We start from the raw sequence: 23749 nt of genomic DNA, 5'->3' as shown, positions 1-23749 counted from the left end.
TGCCTTCCTCAAGACAGGCCTGGTACACAGCCAAGACCGTATCGCAGTCTCTCAAGGGCGCTGCTGTCACGGTCTTGCTGCCATGGACAATCGCGCTCTTGCATTCTAGTTACCATCCCTGCTCCACAGCGTTCGCCATCCTAAATGACTTCCTCTCTCCATTTGACAATGCCGTCAGAAGTCACCTGCTAGTGTCTGCTAGAGGAGGAGGAGACCACAAGAATTTCCTCCCCCGCCCCTCTCTCTCTGTACCAGGCACTCTTCCAATTCTTGGCCTCCCACTCTCCCTGTCCTCATATCTTAAGCAGGGAGACAGCCCCCACCTTGTGCTGATCCAAGGAGACACAAGGTAAATCAGGGTTTTCAGTTAAGTTAGATTCTGGCTGATACTTTATGACCTCACCTGCATATGTTAACTGTAAAAGTCAAACCCATAGAGGCAAAGAGTAAACTGGTTGAAAAACAGTGGTGGAAGAGCACCAAGCCACTGCAGTGAGTTTGGCATCTATTATATGTTATGGCGATGTGCTTTGCCCCTGCCCAGCAGGCTCACACAAAGTAAGAATGTAGGGGGAAGAATATGCCATTTGCTCAATGTAACCATTTCTTAGCGTACATATGTGAGTACATATAAACTATATTCCATACAAATATATATAAAAATTCCTATTTCTTTCCTGCACTATAAAACAAAAAGATAGTCTTTTTTTTTCCCTCACAAACACACAGATTAATGAACTGACTTCTCCTTTGAGTGAGCTAGAATTGCTTCCCCCAGCCCCTTTTCTTGTTTCTAATAATATTATAGACTGTGCATATCTATTTTATAGATTTACCATATCTATTAAAACTAGCAAGGAAATATAATTAAAGTTTGAATTCCTTAAGCTTCTATTAGTATATATCTAGAGATCTTAATAGGTCCAAATACACAGTTTCTCATCATTCCTCTTAAAGAGTAGAACAGACAGGTTATTAAATTATTGAAAGTAAAATATTCAATCAGTAGTATATTAAGAATTTGTTGATTTAGATTATGTTTGGTTACATCGACTTTAAAATATTTATATTAAATTTGATTTTGTAATAATCATTTGCTATCTCACAGAAATTATGAAACCTAGATTTACCTAAGTCTGTACATTCAATTCAGAATTACATATTTTGGGTATTCTTATTCTGAACGTGTTTACACTGCTACTTTCATGATGAGAAGGCTAAACTGATTCTGGTTGGCCATGAAGCTTATGATGGGCACCTTATTAGTTATTATCATACCTCGCACTGTAGTCAGGGCCAAGAATCGATATCTAAACAGATGGTGGGCCTTGGGTGAGGGCCTGCTTGCTACTCCTGCCCTGCTAAAGTGACAAATAAAAGACTATGGTGTGCTCAGCCTTAAGTGAGACCTTTGCCCCCCCCCTGCACATGTGTGCATGTGTGCACTCCCAAGGGTTGGAGATCATCTTAGAAGAGGAGATAGAAAGGTTGAAAGATCCTGGCAGTGAACAACTACAATGAAATTCCATAAGAGTTTAACTTCTAACAACTTTACCTTCATTTTTACGAAGCCAAAACAACCTCAGAAGCCCCAAAAAAGCTGTGTTAAATATAAGTGCTACTGAGTTTGCACATAGTAGACTTCTGTTAGAGTGGGCTATCATTGCAGGGAAGAGACTGAAAAACTAAAGTAGGATCTCACGATTGCCACAGCTTTCTGCTAAGTAATTATTTCTAGACAGCAGTGAAGGGAGGCAACTCCCAAGCAGAACCAAGTAACCTAAACAGTGGAGGAGAGACAGGAAGAGGTCAGGGTGACTAACTGTGTGGCAGGAGGAAGGAAGCACACATAATCTGCACAGCTGTCCCACTGAACCTCTGGGATCCGTCTGTGCAGACAGCAGTCACGACACCGTAAGATAGAGCAAAGGACATCTACCAGGGAAAGAACAGTTACTAAGAAGACATAAATTCCAGATTTTACATAAGATCAAGAGTCACTTATACCAAGCAGAGAGCCTATGTAGGTATGTATGGCAAAAATCCCACAGGACTTACATTGCCTGAATTCAGTATGAACTAAAAACTACCACTATCAAAGCCTTGTGTTATTGAAGTAAGAGTTGATATATTCATCCTACTGAGAAAAGGGCCCAAAGATGCACCCATAAATAGGTGACCTGTTCCTTATAACATGGGAACTGACTAAAAGACTACCCTTCAGCAAATGATCGACTTTACATTCTCTCACGGTGAAAAAAAATAGCCCATTCTGCATACTGCATGCAAAAAGTAAGTGTGAATGGATCATAGATACAAATGTAAAACCCAAACCTACAACTCTAAGGAAAAAAAAAAAAACAGAAAAATTTGGAGAATAAAAAGGTTTCACCGAATATACTGAAAAAAGCTCTGTGCAGAAAAAAAAAATTCCTATAACTTCTGCTCTTTGATGGAAACAGCTAAAGAAATAAAAAGGCAGGCTATTGAATTAGAGAAAATATTTGTTATACCCATTCTGAAAAAATAAGTTTAATACAGAAAACAAATGTAACTAAGTAATACAAACTGCACACTTCACATGGATGCCATTACTTGCATAATTGACAGCTTCATGAGAATTTTGCATGTAAAATTTCTACAATAAGAAGTTAAGGCCTCATTTTCACAGTAAGAAATATTGGGCTCTGTTGGGTTTCCTTCTGCTGTCCTGTGGATAAACAGCTCAGAATGGAATTACTGGGCTGGATGACAATTATCTGCAAAGTCATGAGATAACAAGTTTCCCAAAGTGCTTTAATAAATCTTACATTAGATCCATCAGTGTCTCAGTGAGAACACTCACATATCAGCAGACACTCGCTGTTGCTAGTCTTCCACAGGAAGAGCATGGGTAAAGAAACTTACTCGCCCCCGAGCCTGACTTCAATCCTCAGAAACCACATGGTGAAAATAGAGAATCAATACCTCCAAGCTGTCCCTTGACCTACACACACACACCACACACACACACACACACACACACACACACAAACGCATGCATGTGCCATTGAATACACAATGTCTCTCTTTTACAAACACACTGACAAATAATAGGAACAAAACGAGGTGTTCTTATTTATTTTTATTGAAAAACATTTTTTTCATACACTTATTCTGATTATGATTTCCCTTCCTTATTTCCTCCCAGAACCTCCCCACCTCCCTACCCATTCAATTACATACCTTCTTTCTCTTTAGAAAACAAGCAGGCCAATAGTAAAAGTTTTTTAAAAGAAAAAACAGAGTAAAATAGAACAAACATGCAGAGAAAAAAGAAAGAAAAAGCATAAGAAATACACACAAACCCATATAAACAAAAAATGGGAACCATAAGAGATAAGCAAAAGACAAGCACACACACAAAAAAAAAAAAAGAAAAGAAAAAAAAAATGCCCAACCAAAGCATTATAAGACAAAATCTCCAAAAATACTATTGAGTTCATTTTGTGTTGGTCATCTACTGCTCGTATTCGTTTCAAAACAGAGCCCATGACTGGTGACATATATTAACTCTGACAAGGTTGCTAGTGAGCATTCAAAAAGTAATAGCCAAGGAACCCTTCCTTACTGTTCCACGTGCTGTATTACACAGCTAGGAACTGAATGTGACCACTACAGTTTGCTATCTCCACTATTGAAGCTAATCGTATTCATGTCAATCTTTTCTTTCAGACAGCAAATAGTGACCTCACTCTTTGAGTGTTTTAAATAATTTACTCTTTCTTTTGATAGAATTTAAAACATTCATTCTTCTCCTAAAATTTTATTTGTACAACTTATTTTCCAATTAAGCCACCAGAAACCAGTATTTAGAAATTGTTAGTAATATGAATTTTCACTGCTATTATATTATTAAAATAATAATATATACTCACTTCAATAGTCTTTGCCAGTAATTGTGTGTGAGGAAAATTATGCTTGTATACTTCATTAGCAACAGTATTCACATCAATAGCAGCCACCACGTGTGCAGGGATACAGCTTTCTGTAATGATAAAAAGGAATACCTTCAATATCAGCCCATCATAAAGAATCCAGCAGTGCACCGACTTTCTCCCCCATCCTGATCTCAGCCCATAGCAAAGAACCAGGCAAGAGGAACAGGCAGGAAGTGGAGTCTTTCAGCACGACGTTCAGTTTTCTCTCTGGCAGCATGCTGAGCGCTGAGAGTAAGACTTCAACTTTCTTTTGCTTTCTTTTCCTTTTCTTTTGGAGCCTATCCTGGAATTTGCTCTGTAGAGCAGGCTGGCCTCAAACTCATAGAGATCCACCTTCCTCTGCCTCCCAAGTGCTCAGATTAAAGGCGTGCAAACACCACCGTCTAGCTTAACTTCAACTTTCTTAGTTGTCTTAGAAGATAGCTTTCTTTTCTCATTAAGCCACATGTTTATGCCAAACACAGTTTTCTAAGTTAAATAAAAAACAGGAACATAAAATACACTCTGGAAGTCCCATTATTAAGAACTTTATATAAGCAAATGACCCTGTGTTCTCACTTTCCTGTATTAAGAAAAAGCTGATTCACAATACCACTAAAAATGCCTTTAATATAAATTTATTTTGTAATAACAGCTTCACTGAGATATAACTTACACACAACAGAATCACCATGCTTAGAGTTTCATTTTTAAATGAGTTCAGTTCATTAGTGTTCAATTGAAAAAAGTTCAGAGCCTAACAACCACACTTTTTTTTTTTTTTTTTTTTTTTTGATTTTCGAGACAGGGTTTCTCGGTAGCTTTTTGGTTCCTGTCCTTGGAACTAGCTCTTGTAGTCCAGGCTGGCCTTGAACTCACAGAGATCCGCCTGCCTCTGCCTCCCCAGTGCTGGGATTAAAGGCGTGCGCCACCACCGCCCGGCAAAACCACACATTTTTAACAGAGCTTAAGAGACTGGACAGGAAGAGAGGCTCAGATTAAGGCATACCTTGCTGCTAAGGAAACACATTCTCAACACAGCTTCAAATCCAAAGAATCTGAACATATTTTCGGTGTAATTAAAAGTTTGAACTCTATAAGTATGGCTGTTTTATAGACCATATCCAAAATCAGGAGAAAACATGGGGAATTTTAAATATAAAAAGCATCTGAAACTTGAGAAAATCATTGGTTAGCACAACAAGATTACCAGTAGATCCAAACAGCTTTCTTTATTAGCCATTTGTTGATGACCAAGCAGCTTCACTTGGTGCAGACATTTCCAGGGTCTAGGGAGTTAGAACTCAGAAAGCAAGCAGCTGCACAGATCACAGGACAAAAGGCAGAGAAAGACTCCCATGCTCAGGTCACTGCAGCCTTACACTGAATCCTAGAAAAGAGAGGCTCAGGAGAAAACAAGGACTTAGATGTCTCCACGTGAATATTCTGTCGGGTACTTCCTGTCTGTGGAAAAGGACAGTCCTCCGTGCCTTACACATGGGCACTAGATTACTTAATACCACAGGTAGCTGCCTCTGGCTGACTTTAAATTTAATAACTAGTTTCTTGACTTAGGATATATTTGAGGTTATAAATCATATCTTTGTTTAAAAGCATGAAAGACTTCAAAACCTAAAACAAAAAGGTTTCTAAGCCAAAAGTTATACAAATTAATTTTAAAAATCATGAAACTTACTAATATAAGTCACTAATCACTATGAGAACTCAGAATTCAACTTTGCTAAAAAAGATAAATTGCAATCTCCATGGTGCAGCCTGCTTGCAGTTCCCCACAGAAGCAGGCAGGATTGCCTGGAGGTGGCTGGCATGACTTTCATCTCTTTTAGGTCGACTGAAAATCTAATCATGTGCTGAATCCATACCATAGTCAATAAGTAATTTTATGCTCTTGTATTATATGTCTGGAGGACATAAAACCTGACAAAAAGCTACTGCCAAATGAGTGTTTCATGTGGAGATCCAAAACCTGATGAACTGAAAAGTAATTCTCAGAAAAGAACGGACTATGAAAGTCAATGAGCAAATGCAGTGTTCTCGTGGACGGAGCAGTGTTTAAACTGTTATAAAACTAGAGCCTCCTGAAGATAGAAAGACACAAGCACACATAAGAAGGGTATCTGAAACCCGAGCATGTTTCAGATTTTGGAATATTTGCATATACATAGCAAGACAGCATGAGGGTAGGACCCAATTATAAAACTCATTTGCTTCCTATAAACCTTGTACACACAGCTTGAAGGTCATTTTAATTTAAAAAAATCATTATTTATTTGTTTGTTTATTATGTTGTATAAACCTTTACTCAGTGAGCCACTACTGAACCATCTCTGGCTCCAATTGTATATAAAATGTTTAGTTTCTGGGCATTTCTTTTACTTCGATCAATTATGAGATTGAGTAGAATTTTCCACTTGTGGCATCAAGATGATTATTAAGCAGTCTTTGATTCTGGAGCATTTCACAGTTTACTGTTTTTATTAGGATGCTCACTCTTACTAACACATTTCTGATGCTAACTTCAACTTGATTTTTGAAATATTGTTTAGGTTATGTTTAGGTATTTAAAACAAATGTTTAGGTATGCTTCTAAGGAGAAATTAAACTCATATATAACAATGGAAAAAGCAAGTTGATCTTTTATGGCAACATCTAAAACTGGACTCCAAAGAAAGCCATCTCAATATTCTCTAATAAAATAGCTTAAATACACAGGATAGAAGGTTTGAAAGTGTCGAGGTGAAAAGAATGCTCTAGAACTGTGCCCCTTTGAGCTCTCTCACTTGGGATCCAAGAGTTATTCTTAAAGGAGCAAGAACTGGGACGGGAACCCAGCAGGGTTTGGGGAGTAGAAGGGGATGTGCATTCTGGTCTTTGCTCCAATGCTGTGCATGGGTTTAATCCAAGACATTTCAGTCACTAATCTGGGTTTCGTATTTACGAATAGGAAGCACAGTTTTTTAAGAAGGTGAGACATTCTAGTTAGAGAAACACAACACACACTGTTGTCAACGTTGTAAGGTGAGATCTACATGGAAATGACAAGGGCATCATGTTTCCATTTCTGAGAACTGAAGTTTACTTTGAATAGCAATAGTTTTCCTTCTTTTTTTTTTTTTTGGTTTTTCGAGACAGGGTTTCTCTGTGGCTTTGGAGCCTGTCCTGGAACTAGCTCTTGTAGACCAGGCTGGTCTCGAACTCACAGAGATCCGCTTGCCTCTGCCTCCCAAGTGCTGGGATTAAAGGCGTGCGCCACCATCGCCCGGCATAGTTTTCCTTCTTTTTCTGGAAAAGCTGTAAGGAAGAACTTAGCTGGTCATAAAAGGTGCAAATTCATTCTCTCTCTGGCCTGATACACTGTTCACACATAGTTACTACGTGGGAGAAATATCAAGTGTAGAATTGAGCAGTTCATGCTGAAATAAAAGTTCTTAGGAACTTTTGTCTTCTTTTTCATCTACTTTCTGATCTGGCCCTAATAAAAGTTGGGTAAATATGTAACTGGCCTCAGACTCACACCTGAGACATTTAATCAGGTAGCATGTTAACACTGACCTCTAGTTGTGAGATCGTGGATCAGATGAGGATATGGAAGGTTTATTTTTCCATTCAGAGTGACAGCTTAAAGGAATAAAGCACGAGGTAGAAGTGGACCTGTAAAGGCTTTTAATTTAAAATATTTGCTAACTGGGGCAATTGGGACAGGGAAAGGCATCTCTGCAAGCTGAGTTTGACAACATGGACCAGGGACCACACCAGGGAGAGGATGGATGCCCCACACAAACAAACACATGGCACATGTATCCCCAAATATACAAATAAATACAAACAAATATGAATAAATAAATAAATGAAATCATTTTCAAATGTTTTTATTGCTATTAGCAAATATATTTCCTGGATTTTCTTAAAAGCTGTTTGCTTGTTTAGACACTTCTAAGAAATTATTTCAAGGCATAAAATGAAGACTAAGTTCCCCCACTTGGTACAGCCGAAGGCCCCGCAGGAATATGATAAGATATGTGGGCTGAGATCTGATTATACCCTTGACACTGTATCTGAGAACTGAAATATTATTTTCCAACAAAATATAGAATGACAGAAGATCTGAAGAAGCAGCATGGGAGAGAGGGATGGCAAGTTACTGTATAAAAAGAAACACGTGAGGGGGCTTACAGGCACAAAAAGCAAAGATGTCACATCAGAAAAAAGAACACAGTTCAAAAAGCAGGGAACGAATTTTGAGGGAAACTTGAGAAAGGAAATTGAGGCACAAAAATTCTTTTCCAGGAAGTGTTTGGGGAAGCCCAATTAAAGTTGTGCTCCTGTGAGGAGGCAGCCACTAGAGCCCCTTCCTGTCTCCTCATGCTGCCCTGGAGCTTTCCTCAAAAGATCAACAGAGAAAGGTCACACAAGACTCACTTTTGTCAAGGCCACAGAATGCGACAAAGCACCGACACTACCCTGAGGCCTCAGACTTATCACCCTTAGGATTAAGGAGTCTTGACTTCCCAGGCAGGCGGTGCCCCTAAAAATTTTGTTTCTAAATATAGGTAGCAAGGATGAAAAGTTAATGTAAAACTCTAAAATAGCTCCTCCATCCAAACGGACTCTATGATGAGCGACAATACAGACGTTCCACATTTGCACGGTCTGATATGATACACACTTGGGTAGGTATGAAGCATTTAGCCCGAGACCAACACGACTAAGGAACTAAATTTCTCTCGAACTTCATCTTAATTTAAATGCAAACAGCTGTGTTTGGCTGGTGGCATCCATACTGAGTTTATAATCACCAGGCTCAGAAGTCCTGGCAAAGAGTCAGCACTCCACAGTGGGGAAACAGTGAAGAGAAATCCATGTGGAAATTCTCACAAGCTACAGTATTGGAAAATGTACTTATCCTCTCTGAACTTCAATTTCCTCATTAATGAAATGGATATATATATATATATATATATATATATATATATATATATATATATATATATAACAGCTCCCATAAAGAGCTCCTATTAAAAATAAATGAAATAGAGTCAATAAAACCTCCAGCAACAGGAGATATCCAGTAAGTAATAAAAACCCCACTGGCCACTTAGCACTCATCTGAAAAGTTACAGACCATATAGTGTTGATGACAGTTTAATTTTTATCATTATTAAACCTAGGAAATTAGGCCAACAAGAAAATTTAAGTAGTAACTATTCAGAGAGAAATATCAGAAGTATTTTAAAGAGATTTTTAGAACAGCATAAGCAGAAAGCTTTTGCAATAGTAACTAGAAGGCTTTAACCTCCACTACAGATATTCAGTAAAAACTGATGAAAATTGATGTCAGAACAGCACTGAGAAAAGCAAAACTTTTCTTGGCCTTGCTATTAACCCATGGCTTGACAGGAGACAACAGGGAGGATTAAGCAATCCTTTTCCCCCAGAATATGACATGCTTTGTCTAATTTTCAGGAAGATAGTCCAAACAAAAAACTTTTAATGAAACTTTCTGTGCCCAATACTCAATGAGTGTTCAGGAAAAGAGGGTGGAGCTTCAGGTTATCTTTCATGACCTGCCATTCTGGACCCAGACCTCAGTGCCAAATTCACCGTGAGAAACAGAAAATTGGTGCAAGAGGAAAATCCCTGCCCTGTTGTTGTCTATGTGCTTTCCTAACAACTATACTGTAAACTGCATGGCCAGGGCTGGGGAGCTCATGGGATGGTTCACTGGGTGTGAGTGCTTGCTCTGACACCATGAGGACTTGAATTCGAATCCCCAGCTCTCAGAAAAATCAAGGATGGCTGTGCATGCACCCAATCCACATGGAGTAAAACTGAGATGTATAAATAAAGAAATCAATTCCTAATGACATGATTTGGGTCACTACTTCAAGTTCTACTTCAAATTTAGAGGCAGCCTTTAAATGAGTATGTTTAAAACTTTTATGCCAACTAGTTTGGGGTAAGTTTTGTCATTTGCAGAAAACATTTCTAGTAGCCACTCAAGTGAATGCACACGGACGCATCTTTGCTCCTACGAAGAAATGCATTTTAAATGTCAGCTTAAAAGGCAGGACACTATCAACATAACAACCTGATTAGTCAGCTGACTACATACCTGCAAACAAAAATACATTGTTTAATCAACATTTCCCAGGTGTCCTAAACTGAGTTAAGGAGGAAGGATTCTTCAAGTATGGGAGGAGGAACTTCAGGAACTTTATTCAGAGCAACTCAATACCCGATTTCTCTATATAGACACTAAATACAACAAACACAGAGAAGGCGATTTGGAAATGGTATCTCTGCTATTTTTAAAGGAAAGATGTAATATTTTCAGTTCTACAGTCCACACATTTTTCTGGTTTTAGGCCTACTTATCTGGAAACTTGTACTAAAAAAAACTGTGAGCAAGTATGAAAAGATATACATGTAAACTGCATGCATGTATGGGAACACAATCCACATCTACTGATACAAAGTAAAAGCACCCTTCACTGCCGAAGCTAATTACAGAATATCCTGTTGAGTCAGGACCTGAGTGTTGAAGTCCATGTGGCGGTTTGTTCAGATCACAACAGGGAAAACAGCAGATGTTATCAGTGGTTATCTTCATGATGAAATTTGCAGGAGATAGGATCTTTGCTTCTTTGCGCTATTCAATTTTTTAAGACAGTGAGGATGCACTACTTCTTGGTTTGTTTGTTTTATTAAGTCTAAATTGATTTTAGAGCTATGCTCTCACCATGGAGCCCACGCTATCCTTAAACTATTGATCCCCCTGACTCATACTCTGAAAGTTGGGATAAGAGGCATGCCCCACCATGACACCAGAAAACTAGTTTTACAATCAGTACAAAGTAAACAAACAAATCAACTTTTCTGATATTGATATCAGAATAAAAGAACTCAATGGTCTTTTTGTTATGAGCCTGAGAAATAAAAGGAAAATATCCAAGATAAACTACAAAAGATACTCCTCAAAACACACCTTTTCAGGCTATGAACTCACATATAAACAACAGTAACTCAATGCATGACTTGATTCCACTGACTCAATGAAAAAAATAAAAGTTAAAGTTCTTTACAGTTCTTTATAGACAGGAATCAATTAAAAGTCACATCCAGAATTCAAAGGAAATAAGCTATGTAACTAGAGAACAAGCAACACAAATGCATGGGATCCAGCTGATTACAGCCTTCAACAACGAAGATTTTGAATGCGTCCTCTGTAAATTTGCTTTGTGAGAACAGAGCCATTTGGTCAACGCCCTGCTGCTGTAAGATATTTGCGATGCTCTTTGCTGATGTCTTCTCAATAATCGATAACAATAAAAACTACAGGAGAGGACAAAACAGTATTTCACCTCTAGTTAACTATCAAAACTGACATAAAATATAATTACAGGGTCTGGAGAGATGGCTCAGTGATTAAGAGCACTTACTTCTCTTCCAGAGGACCTCAGTTCAGTTCCTAGCACCTATGTTTTGTGCTCACAACCACCGGCAACTCCAGCACCAGGAAATCTAACAACTTCCAATGGCCTCTTCTAGCAGCCACACACAGTCACACACATACCATGTATGTCTTTGTGTGTGTGTGTAACATATTTAATATATAAACAACTATTGTATCACTCATAAATATCTCCCAAAACTAGCCTCTGAAAATTCTGTTTCAATTTGTTATTGAGTTCAATTTGTTTAATAGTTAATTCTTTTTAGAAGCATTCAACTTTCATCAATAGTAACTCAGCATGTCAAATTCTATAATACAAAATGTTATATAGTTAGCACAATTATTATTAGTGAAAACAGTTAACTGAGAAAAAAAGAAAAAACATTTACTGAGTACCTTTACACTTCCTACATATTTTTCTCAATTCTCACAATGCATGTCCATCTCACAGAGAAGGCATTCACACTCAGAAATGCTTTAAAAAAAAAAACTTCTTAATTTTCACACAAGCATTATGAAATCAACCATTATTCATCTGACTTCAAAATAGAGGCATTATTTTATCTCTCAAAGAAAGAGACAGCACTGGAAGGCCAGGTGTTGTTTTTAACAAACTCACAATTATTTGATTTTTATCAATAAAGACTTGGGAGCCGGATGCTGGGGTGAAAGCCTGCTAGCTCAGAAGGGTAGAGAAATCACCCAGCTGACAGACCTTCCTCCTCTGTTTTGTCCTACAAGTCCACCCTGTCTCCTCCAGTCTCAAACAAATATCCCCAAATTCATAGTCCCTCCCTTCTACTTCCTGTGTTTCTCTATCTTCCCTTCTGACTCCTTCGAACTCTATTTTTTTCTTAATAATTTTATGTTCACTTCCTGTCGAATGGTTAATTGCTCTGACTCTTGACTTATGATTGACTTTATTTGACCCTGTTTACAATATTCAAGCAGAAAGCTCTTTGATTAAACATCTGTGATAGGGCTGAGCCACACCATAACTAGAAATAGGTTTTCCCAATAAATAAAACAATCTCAGAGCTCACAGTGTGATCAAACATCCTGCAACAGTCAGGCAATTTAAAATATTTATCAATTTATCCCACAGATAATTTTTTAAACAATATATATTAATTTTCTATAACTTTATGATTCATGAGCAACAATAAGTTGCCCCATATGTATTGAGTACTTGCTACATAAGCACTGTGTAAGTACCTTGTGTGTGTGTGTGTCCATGTACACAAAGATCACAGCAGGATGCTGAGTGTCTCCCTTCATTGTTTTCCATGTTAATGCTTTAAGACAAGGTCTCTAAGTGAAGCAGATGTCATTTTCATCTGACCAGTGAGCTCTTAGAATCCACCTGCTTTCCCCTTGGAATGCTATAGATGCCTAGCTTTTTACATGGGTGCTTTGGTTTATTTTTTTTTCTTTTTTTTTATTATTTTTATTCTTTTTTAATTAAAATTTCCACCTGCTCCCCGTTTCCCATTTCCCTCCCCTCCTCCCAAATATTGCCCCCTCCCCCGACTCCCCTCCCCCTATCCCCACTCCTCTTCTCCTCCCCCCACACCATTCCCCCTCCCTCTCGATACTGAAGAGCAGTCCAAATTCTCTGCCCTGCGGGAAGACGAAGGTCTTCTATCTATGTCCAGGAAGGTGGGCGTCTAAACAGGCTAAGCACCCACAAAGCCAGTTCATGTATTAGGATCGAAACCTAGTGCCTTTGTCCTTGGCTTCTCATCAGCCTTCATTGTCCGTCATGCTCAGAGAGTCCAGTTTCGACCCATGCTTTGGTTTAAACTCGGGTCCTGTGGCTTGAGAAACAAGTGCCCTTGCTCCCTGAACCAACTCCCAGACAGACCTATAAATATTTCTTAAAAAGTAATTTATACTCTTACAACTCCCTTTTGATATAGAGGTTTTATGGTGTTCTCATTTTATGGGAGAAGATACTGAAGCAGAGAATGTTTGGGGTTTGTCCATTCTTATGTACCCAAGAGAATTCAAAGCTGGAATCCAAACAGATACTTATATACCAATATTCAGAGAGATTATCCACAATAAAACAAATAAGCTGGAAAAGTTTAAGCATCTATTAATAATAAATAAGCTTGTTATATATACAATATATTTTTCAGCCATAAAAAGGAATGAGGCATTGTCACATATTACAAGATAGTTGAACTTTGTAAACACTGCAAGAAGTGTTAACATAAGCCAGACATCATAGGATATTTAGGTGGTTTTCCTTCTAAGGTGCCTAGAATAGACAGTTCATAAAGCTGAAGTAGAACGGAGGCTTCAGTAACTTGAGGAAGGGGCGGGTGCAGAGATATTTTTAAGAGGGCGCACCCCTTCTGTCTAGGATATTGAAAATGTTATAAAAACTGATATTGGTTACAGTTGTGTGACTTTGTAAACATATTTACTGTTGCTGAACTGTACACTGAGACACAAAGTGATACATTTTATAGTGTGTGATATATGTGTATAGAAACATAATTACAACAATAAAATATTCCATTGTTCCACTGCAAACATTATCTAGAAGTAGACAAATGGACATTCAATATTCTTACCACTGCTCTTCTTCAAGCAAGTTAGTAAATGGAACCAATGATAGAAACAGAGAATGATTAAAAGATCTGATAGACAGACCTAAGCTGGGGTACTGGCTCTACCACTAAGCTAGCTTATTACAAACTCAGTTCAGGTCCTGTCGTAATAAAACTCAAAGCCTGCTGCCACTGCTATCAATCTTTATTAGCTACATAAATACAAGCAAACACCAGAGTGTACTTCATTACAGACCAATTTAAAACCAAAGTTCCTCAAACAGATAAACACACAAAAAAACCTATTTGTATTAATATGATCATGACCTCTTTTATAAGCAAACCTCAATCCAAAGATGGAGGGAAAGTAGAAAAGCTACTTTAGATAACAGGGCAGGAATCTCTTAATAGCTCATATATTAACTAATCTAAGATGGGGACAGAGAGAAGGTATCACAGAAAAATCTGCGACTTAGAAAAGTGAAGGAACACAGAAAGCCCATGGAGCCCACTGAGTCTAGACAAGAGGGCAGCCGGGTAAGCAAAAAACAGCTCATAGTCCAGATAAGAAACAACTGTGATTCTAACCTTCATTGTTGGATGAATTATTCCAAAATTCATAAGCACATTTTAAGAAGAAGAATCAAGGTTTACACTCAAGGATCTATTTGAAGCACATTGTGTTTGGGGGAAAAATAGGAGAAATCTACAAGTTCAAAATTAAATAGTTATGTATAGCTTATAATAAAATACTAAGTGGCTTTTAAAATTATGTTAATTAAAAAGTTTCAAGATGGGCTGGAGAGATGGCTCAGTCATTAAAGGCTAGACTCACAACCAAAAAATTTAAGACATGAGGAAAATGCTAACACTATATGCCCCTGAAAAATTAATAAAGCAGATAGAACAAGTTTCTCTAATTTGCTTAATTTTAAAGTGATGAATGTAAAGACCAGAAAAAAAAGCAGTGAAACATGCAATATTTCTAGCCTAGTTGAGATTTAAAAACCAATATTTGTTGAAAAACATGTACAAACTCAATCCACTGGAAACTGAATGCTTCTTAGCCTATTGTTACTCGTGGTACTAAAAAAGGGAGCAGAGAAGTTTCTGTTTTGTATTTGTGTTAGCAGAACAGACATACACACATCCAACGCTTTTTCACTTCGTAAGTGCCTAGCATACAGTACTTGGAAATGGAGTTCACAAAGTAAGAGTTTTTGAGTCAATGTCACAAAAAATGGACAAAGAAGTTAACTAAACAGTCTCAAAACGAGAGTGGCAGCAATCTGATTTGTCAGGCACCTTACTCTGTCTTTAATTTTCGAGGTCTCTTTCTGGAAGTCCTATTTCACACATTTAAAACCAAGCAACAGGTTCAAAACTGCAAAGCCAAAGTCACACTTTTGAAAAATTTGATCCCCGTTCCCTGGCATCTGTGTAGGCCTGCAGAAGGCACGTTTCTTTCCACGGACTTAACCATGCTCCCTCCCCTTTTCGCTTCCCCTACACACTAATTCTAGTAAATTCCTATCTTGAATTGTAGCTATCGCCTTGCTCCAACCCATCCCCTCCTGTTTTCGTGCCTTCCTCCAGGCTCAGAGACAGTCAGCCTACAATTTGGGCTTTGGCACTGAGCAAAGGGGTCTCCTCTTTCCTTAACTTTGTCTGAACCAAATTAGGTTCATTTGACTTCCCAGACCCAAGGATCCCGCCTCACAGACAGTACTCTGGGGCGCCCGGCCTGCTTAGGCTACAAAGCTTGGGGCCAGAACAGGGGAGTCGCAGCCTTGAGGGGCGGGCCGGGCGGCGGTGAAGTGGTTTCCAGGGCAACCGAGGTCGGCTGCCACCAGGTCCCGCCCCGCCCTCCGCCCCTCGGCGGCGCGAGAACCGGAACCTGCGGCCCGGAGTGAATCAATGAGAAGTTTTCTGTCTGCTCTCACCTCGCAGCGCGTGGTGCATGCCACCAATGCCACTATACAGCTCCAAGACACGCAGAGGCTCCATGCCTCGCCACCGCGACCGCGGCCTGGAAACTAGGCCTACCGGTCCTCCGCTTCTCTTACCCCCCCTTCCGCTCCGCCCCCTTCGCTTCTGGTTCCGCGGCTTTTCAGTTCCCTAACCTCCTGTTGCTAACTCAGGCTGGAGACTAAGACAGCGTGGAGCCTGGGGCCTGTGCAGGGGTGCAGAAGGGGATGGAGGGCAGACAACTATTAATATGGCCTCCCAAGTGCGAGGCAGCCTCTTCGCCTCCTGAGTTGGGCCTTATCTTCCTTGTTTGTTGTTTTCTGTGACCTTGAGTGAGAAAGAAACCCCTCAGTAGAGAACTGAAAACGCCGTCGACTTTGAAGTGAATTACTGATTAGAGTCGTTTTTTAACGGCCGGCTCCTTTTGTTCTTTTCAAGTCCGACCTGATCAAGTATTTCTTTGAGGACTCTTGAGCAGGTACCCACAGGCTCCCTGGTGTGCCTGTGCTAGAGTGTGGAGTTAAATCCTGGTTACTTTGTCTAGGGGTGTGATTCTCACTTCGGAGTTAAATCTTACCAGGTTCTCCCCTAAAGAAAGCTCCAAAATTACAAGTATTTAGAGCAGAGCCCTGGGGAAGCATTGACAATAGAGAGGATGTTTTCTATGAATGATAATAGGGTTGATTTTATTTTACCTTGGTAAAAACCCCAACATAGGCTGTTTTTTTTCTTTTATTGAAAATAGATCTCTTTTTTCCCCTTGCATAATATATCCCGATTACAGTTTCCCTTCCCTTAACTTCTCCTAGCTCCTTGACACCTCCCCTCCCATACAGATCCACCCCTTTCTTGTCTCTCATTAGAAAACAAATAGGCTTCTAGGGGATGAAATAAGATAAAAACAAAACTAACACATTGTTATTGAGCAAAGCAAAAAGAAGGAAAGGCACCTGAGAGAAGGCACAAGAGACAGACCTACTCATTTGCATACTCATGAAAACACTAACCTGGGAACCATCATGTATATGCAAAGGACCTGCCATAGGTAAAAAGAGAGAAGAAAAAATACATTAAAAAAGTATTAAGGCGAATTTTTTTTTTAAAGGAAGAACCCTGAAACAACATTATGAGACAAGGAAACTACAAAGATGCCACTGAGTTCATTTTTTGTTGGTCAGTTACTGTTGAGCATGCAGCCTACCCTTAAGAGTAGGTTATTTCCCCAGTGAGACTCCCTTGGGGGAAACTACATTTTCATTTGCAAGTGGTTATGAGTTGGAAGTTAGTTCTAGGTTAGAGATGGAAGTTTGTATCTACTTCTCTAGAACCCTACCTGGTACAGACCTGTGCAGGTCTTGTGTATGCTACCTCAGTCTCTGTGAGTTCAATGTGTGTCAATCATGTTGATTCAGAAGGCCTGTCTTCCTGGTGTCCTCCATCTCCTCTGGCTCTTATATTGTTTTCATCTCCTCTTCTATGGAGTTGTCTGATCCCTTGGGGGAAGAATTTGATAGAGACATCTCATTTACAGCTAAGTGTTCCAGTGATGGAGGAGGGTCATCTTTCTATCTGTTGCTTTCATTGGTTAATTAATAAAGAAACTACTTGGCCTTTGATAGGAAAGAAAATTAGGTAGGCGGAGTAGACAGAACAAAATGCTGGGAGAAAGAAGCCGAGTCAGGCAGTCGCCATGATTCTCCCGCCAGACACAAACGCAGGTTAAGATCCTCCCTGGTAAGCCACCAGCTCATGGTGCTACACAGATTATTAGAAATGGGTTAATCAAAGATGTGAGAATTAGCCAATACAGAACTAATGGGCCAAGCAGTATTTAAAAGAATACAGTTTTCGTGTAATTATTTCGGGTAAAGCTAGCCTGGTGGCGGAATGCAGCCCTACCGCCCCACCACAACATTCCAGGGTCCCTTAGTCTGCTTGATGTCTGGCTGTGGGTCTCTGTATTAATTCCTTTCTGCTACAGGAGAAAGCTTCTCTGATGATAGCTGAGCAAGGCTCTGGTCTATGAGTATAGCAGAATGTCAGTAGGAGTCATTTTGGCCCAAGTGCTCCCAAACAACCCAGGCTGTTGCCAAATCTATAAGTTGCTTTTCACAAACTGACAGCGTGGTCCCATTACTGAAGACAACACCTGTACAAATCATTGAACGTGGAGAAGTTGAGCTGGTGCTCACATAGAGCCTCCACCTCTGTGTGCTAACTTCTTAGGCACAGGAAGGTATACTGCATGCTACCAACAGAGAGGCATAAACACCAACCCAGTCCTAAACCTTTGATCTACAATGCTGTCCTCCCTGCAAGTTATGTTTCTGCGATGATGGCACAAATTTTGTGAACGCAACCAGTCAATATCTAACTTGACTGCAGACCCACTCCATAAGATGTAACCCATAGCCAACACTGCTAGGGGGACTAAGAACCTGACTCAGGGACCTATGGGAAAAATCCAAATACTACTGCTCTAAAAATGAATCAATTAATTTCTCATAATGACTCGCATATGCTATTAGCATCACATAGCCATTGATGTTTAGAGGCCTCCAAGGGTTAGGGCTGTTCCTCAATATATAGTCAGTCCCAGGCTGAGTTGCGGAGACTCCACTGTGAACTGAGTCTAAGCACCCATTTAAAGAAAAGAACATATTCTTATCATGCATGTCTACTTTATTTCTTCTCAGTGTCACCACAGTTAACTTTAGGTCTTATTAGGAGGAATGTGAGAATATGATTTGTAATAAATATATCTGACTCATTAGAAACTTTGCAAGCTAACTCATGTCATATTGTTACTAAATGTATACTAGCATATCTGAATTTTAGAACTGGTTGATACATCTTGTTGTGGCCTATAAAATTAAGTTTTTAATTAACCAATATCCATTGTCCTTTATGTGTTCTGCATTTACTGGCCACTTATTTAGATAAAAAAAGGGGGGGCATCATGTGGTAGAAAGATAACTAGGATTTAGCCTTGGCATTGCCAGTAACTGGCTGTGTGACTTTGAGATAACCTGATTTCCTCTTCTGAAAGATGGACAGGAAGAGGGAAGAGATGGTTACCAAGAGCTTTGCAGTTCCAGTACACCATGGGTGAATTAGTATCTGAAAAAGAAGGCTCTGATTTAGCCCCGTGTTCAAATTGAGATGTCTAGACAGAAGGCTTTTTAAATGTCTTAAGAAAATAAAGAATTTAACCAATTCAACTAATAGAAACTATATGTACTCTAACATAATTAACGAAAAGTTTTTCTAAGGTCAGTTATATAATATTAGTATCACCAATAGAGATCCATACATAAAATATAAAGGATAATATATAGTCTCATATATTTATATACATTCATCAACCAAATTAATATTAAATTAATCAAGAATCGGTTCAGCTGAAAACCTAAGTAAATACGACCAAAGACCGTACTCTTTAGAGAAGGACAGTATATACAAATATGGCGGAGTTAATGAAAATAACAGCTTCCAGACTTCACACTGACTGTTGACATAATGATGACAAGGACATTTACGCATCTTCACAATGTGGCCTTAGCTTTTTCTTCTTTCTTGGCACTCCCCAAACCTCCCTTCTCTTCTCTGCTTACATTGTCTGCTGTGTTCTTTGCCTTGCCTAGAAATCTCGTGGAACCTTCCTAATAGATTCTTAGGATAGAAAGTCCAGTTCGTTTCTATTGCAGGGGCTCCTTAACTGCTGAAATGTAGCTCTCCTTGTTTCTAAAACCAAACCCTTTCCATTTCCTCTGGCCCAGCTTTCATATCACATGAACTATGTCTTTAGCATAATAGTTCTCTAAAGTTAACCACATGTGATAGTTACTTTGAAAATGGAAATTAGGGATAGAGAGATGGCTGAGGGGTGGGGGTGGGGGGGTGGTAAAGGCTTTTGTCACCAAGCTTGACAATCTGAGTTCAATACCCAGTGCCAACATGGGAGAAGGAAGAACAGACCCCTGCAGGTCATCCTCTGACCTGCAGTCATGTACTGTCGCACACATGCACCAGTGCATGGGCACACGGGCACATTCATACATGTCAGGAAAGAACAGAGACTTTAGAATAATAATTTACAGTGCTCTCCATGGAAGCCTTCTTCGTAGATGGCCGGCCCTCTAGAGTCCAGTTGATGTGCAGATTGTGTTCTTTGGGAGGTAATAGGGAGGCTTGCATAGTGGCAGCACAATGGGGAGTCACTGAATAAGAGTGTAAGATTAGTAGATAGAAGAAAAAAATTAAAAATAGAAACAAATACCAAAACTTGGAATTTTTAGTGAATTTTCGCTTGCAGCGGAAAATTTACTTCTAAATCAACGTACATGAGCACCAAGAAAATAAAGGTATATATGTAAAATACATCCCAAATTGTGAGTTTGAGGCCAGCCTGGTCTACAAGAACTAGTTCCAGAACAGGCTCCAAAACTACAGATAAACTCTGTCTTGAGGGAAAAAAAAAACACAAATAAATAAAGACACAATATAATACCAAGGAGTATATTAAAATAATAGCACATTCTCAATCATTAAGGGGGTTCGCTGCATGTCTTAGAATCCTTCTTTCTCTCCTGCGCATCATTATTATCTATTAAAACTCACCAAAGTCTGCCAAATGCTTAACACAGTTTTGTCAATCATCTTTGACCTTCCGTTGTTCAAGTGACTCTTTATTTGCAACTGAAAGGTGACTTGGATTCCTATACAGGCTCACATCTCAAGAGCCATGCCCTGCCCGTGCCAACTTCAGAAAAGAGCAAGGAGCATTCTGGTCTACACAGAAAAGGAATGGTTCCTGTCAGTTGCAGAGGAAATGAAAAAGTCATCATTTAGAATAAATTGACAATAAATGTCCTCGGGAGAGGAAATTACATTCAGAAGAAAAGTTCGGAAGCTACCTTTAGAGTACGCCTCTGTACTGACTTTGAAGACATGACTCTATAATGCACTGTGTTGTGGATATGAGTGCAATCTCAAGAGCCAGAATATAGTTGAGAATGACAATCCTGAATTTTTTTTTTTTTTTTTTTTGATTTTTGAGACAGGGTTTCTCCATAGCTTTTGGTTCCTGTCCTGGAACTAGCTCTTGTAGACCAGGCTGGCCTCGACCTCACAGAGATCCGCCTGCCTCTGTCTCCAGAGTGCTGGGATTAAAGGCGTGTGCCACCACCGCCCAGCTGACAATCCTGCATTTCCTTTCAGTGTGGTTTGAGGAAAGCCATTTAACCACTCCAAGACCAAGTGAACATTAATAAATGTAGCAATAATGGAACACATGGTTTTAAAGATTAAATGAGGATTAAAAGTATTTAGCCTAATGTTATTGTTTGGAGATAAAAATGGCCCCAAGTGTTGTGTGTAGGAAGCTTGCTTCCTGTTGGTGTTGGTACTACTGAGAAGCGATGGGAACATGAGGATATTAACTTTGTCAATGGACTGTTCATAGATAAATGGACCACTAGGTTGTGACGACCAAGTGGGAGGAAATGGGTCTTTGACATGCACATCTTGTTCCTGGCCCCTTCCTATCATCTTTCCTCTGCTTCCTGGACACCATAAAGTGAACAGTTGCTTCATGTTCCCCACTTCCATGATGTTCTCCGTCACCACAGGGTCAAAACAACGACTCCAGCCACCCTTTTCCTGAAACTGTGAAACTAAATGACATTTCATAGTCAAACCATTAATTAATAGTTGAATACTGACTGCCAAATGAACAATTAAATATCAACTAGACAAAGTCTAGAGTCGCTTGAGGAGTCTCAGTTGAGGAATTGCCCAGAGAAGATTGGCCTGTGGGCCGGTCTGTGGAAGATTGTTTGGATTATTAGTTGATGTAGGAAGACCCAGTCCACTGTAGACAGCTCCATTTTCTGGGGAGGTGACCCTCTGCTGTATAAAAACGCCAGACAAGCATGGACCTAAGAGAAAGCCAGCAAGAAGTCTTCCCCCATAGTTTCCACTTCCAGCTTCTGCTTAAGTTTCTCCCCTGATTTCTTCGATGGTTGACTGTGACCCAGAACTGTAAGCACATTGGACCCTCTCCTTTCCTAAGTTACATCTAGTCGGTGTTTTCACAAACCAGAAAGGAAACCGAGCATTGTTTTAAAATAGGGATCTTAAAAATGACGGGAAAGAAGGTATTCAAAAGCAATTTTTTCAGCGAAACATTTCATCTCATTTCCAGTGTCCAGTTGCCTTGTTGATAGATTGTCACCTAGGAAAAGAAACAGGAAAGGAAATGTGTTCTGTCTGGGACAGGATAAACTCTCAAGAGAAAAAGACCAGATGGAAAATGAACTTCCTGGTGACTTTAAGGGTAAGTAATTTCCTGTTGAAAGTATATTCTACAACTTACAGCTGTGAGCATTCCCATCTCCTGCTTCCCACAAGGAGAAAAACAATACACTTTAAAGAGGTAGATTACAAAGGAAACTTACAGTCTCTGAAAATGTAGAAGCCATGAGCCTGATCGCTTGCCTCAGTTATAGGTTATAATACTGATTTTGTTCTTTGAAATTTCTGAAATCCCTAGTTGAAGAATGTTTCGTGCAAATTTTAAGGATTGTGTTTTAGAAAAAATAATGGGATCTGACTTTAAACCCTTTTCCATGGGCTCACAGAAAGTTTGAGCTAAATGGAATCTTAACAATTATTGTGAAAAAAATACAACTAGTTTTTCACACTACTTTTTAGAGAGAGAACACTTCTTCTAAAGAATTTTTATTCAGAATCATTGTAGAGAGATATGGTGAAACAGAACAGGTGCACACATGGAAATACACACATGCATACACATGAACACTCACACAGATGCACACACAGAAACAAATATACACAGAGAGATAAATGTATACATGAGGCACACATGCACACAGATGCACAAGTACACATAGACACATGTACACAGACACACACATACACAAGCACATGCACAGACAGGCACACAAATGCACACATATGTACATAGACACACAGAAACTAAATGCATGCACACACACGCAACACATGCCCTGCTGTTGAAGTACTAATGTTAGCAGAGAACAATACCTGATAACCTCTTCTACTCCGTCCATCTTGTGACCACCTCTACATGACTTCATGGGACATTGATTGTAAAACCAACCTGAGTGGTACAGATAAAGCTGTGGAGACTCTGAAGGCTTGTGAGTCATGCCTGATGCCACAGCCTTGGGAGAACCTGGAAGTCCAGCTCATGACACAGCAGAATCTTTTCCATAGCTGTTGGTTTTATTTACACATATTTATTTATATGTGTGTGTGCAAATGTGGGTATGTATGAGTGTATGTGTGTGAACACCCACACATGTGGCAACAAAATGACAATCAGCAAGAGTTGGTTCTCTCTTTCCATTATATGGGCTTCTGAGATTGAAGCTCGCTCCTTTACCTGTTGAACCATCTTGAAGATCTTCTTTGTATGTTCTAAACGACTTCGCCATAACATGAGTTAGCCCATTCTTTCCTAATAATACTACAACACACATACACACACACACACACACACTGCCCTAATGAGTATATTCCCAAGAAGTCAATTTGTGAGTTACTTAACAAGACATCTTCCCTTCTTGTGTCCTATTCTTGTGCTTATTCTTCCAATACAACAAATGTTGGAACTAGAGAAAACAAAACTGAATGGTACCAAGAGTTGTTACCTCTTTGCTTTAGTAAATTCACCTGAGTATTTAGAACCCACTAAAGATTTCCAACATACAAGCAGACGTAGCAATGTGTGCGAAGAGAAACAC

General features: G+C 39.4%; 1 protein-coding gene across 4 annotated transcripts in view; it reads right to left on the bottom strand.

Moving 5' to 3' along the window:
* Trdmt1 (tRNA aspartic acid methyltransferase 1) overlaps positions 1-16009 on the bottom strand; it is a 37063-nt gene extending 21054 nt beyond the window's left edge. For all 4 annotated transcript variants that reach the window (XR_009058199.1, XM_057787659.1, XM_057787657.1 and 1 more), the window contains exons 1-2: positions 15935-16009; positions 3918-4027 (exon numbers count right to left, since the gene is read on the bottom strand). Coding sequence is in view for 3 of the 4 variants with exons in the window: in XM_057787659.1 (XP_057643642.1) it covers positions 3918-4027; positions 15935-15998 (174 nt within the window). In the remaining variant the exon portion in view is untranslated. The remainder of the gene's footprint in view (positions 1-3917; positions 4028-15934) is intronic.
* Positions 16010-23749: the final 7740 nt, after the last annotated feature.

The sequence above is a fragment of the Chionomys nivalis genome, chromosome 13 (genome assembly GCF_950005125.1).
Source record: "Chionomys nivalis chromosome 13, mChiNiv1.1, whole genome shotgun sequence".
In the NCBI taxonomy this organism is placed as follows: Eukaryota; Metazoa; Chordata; class Mammalia; order Rodentia; family Cricetidae; genus Chionomys; species Chionomys nivalis.
This window is presented reverse-complemented; position numbering and strand designations above follow the sequence as displayed.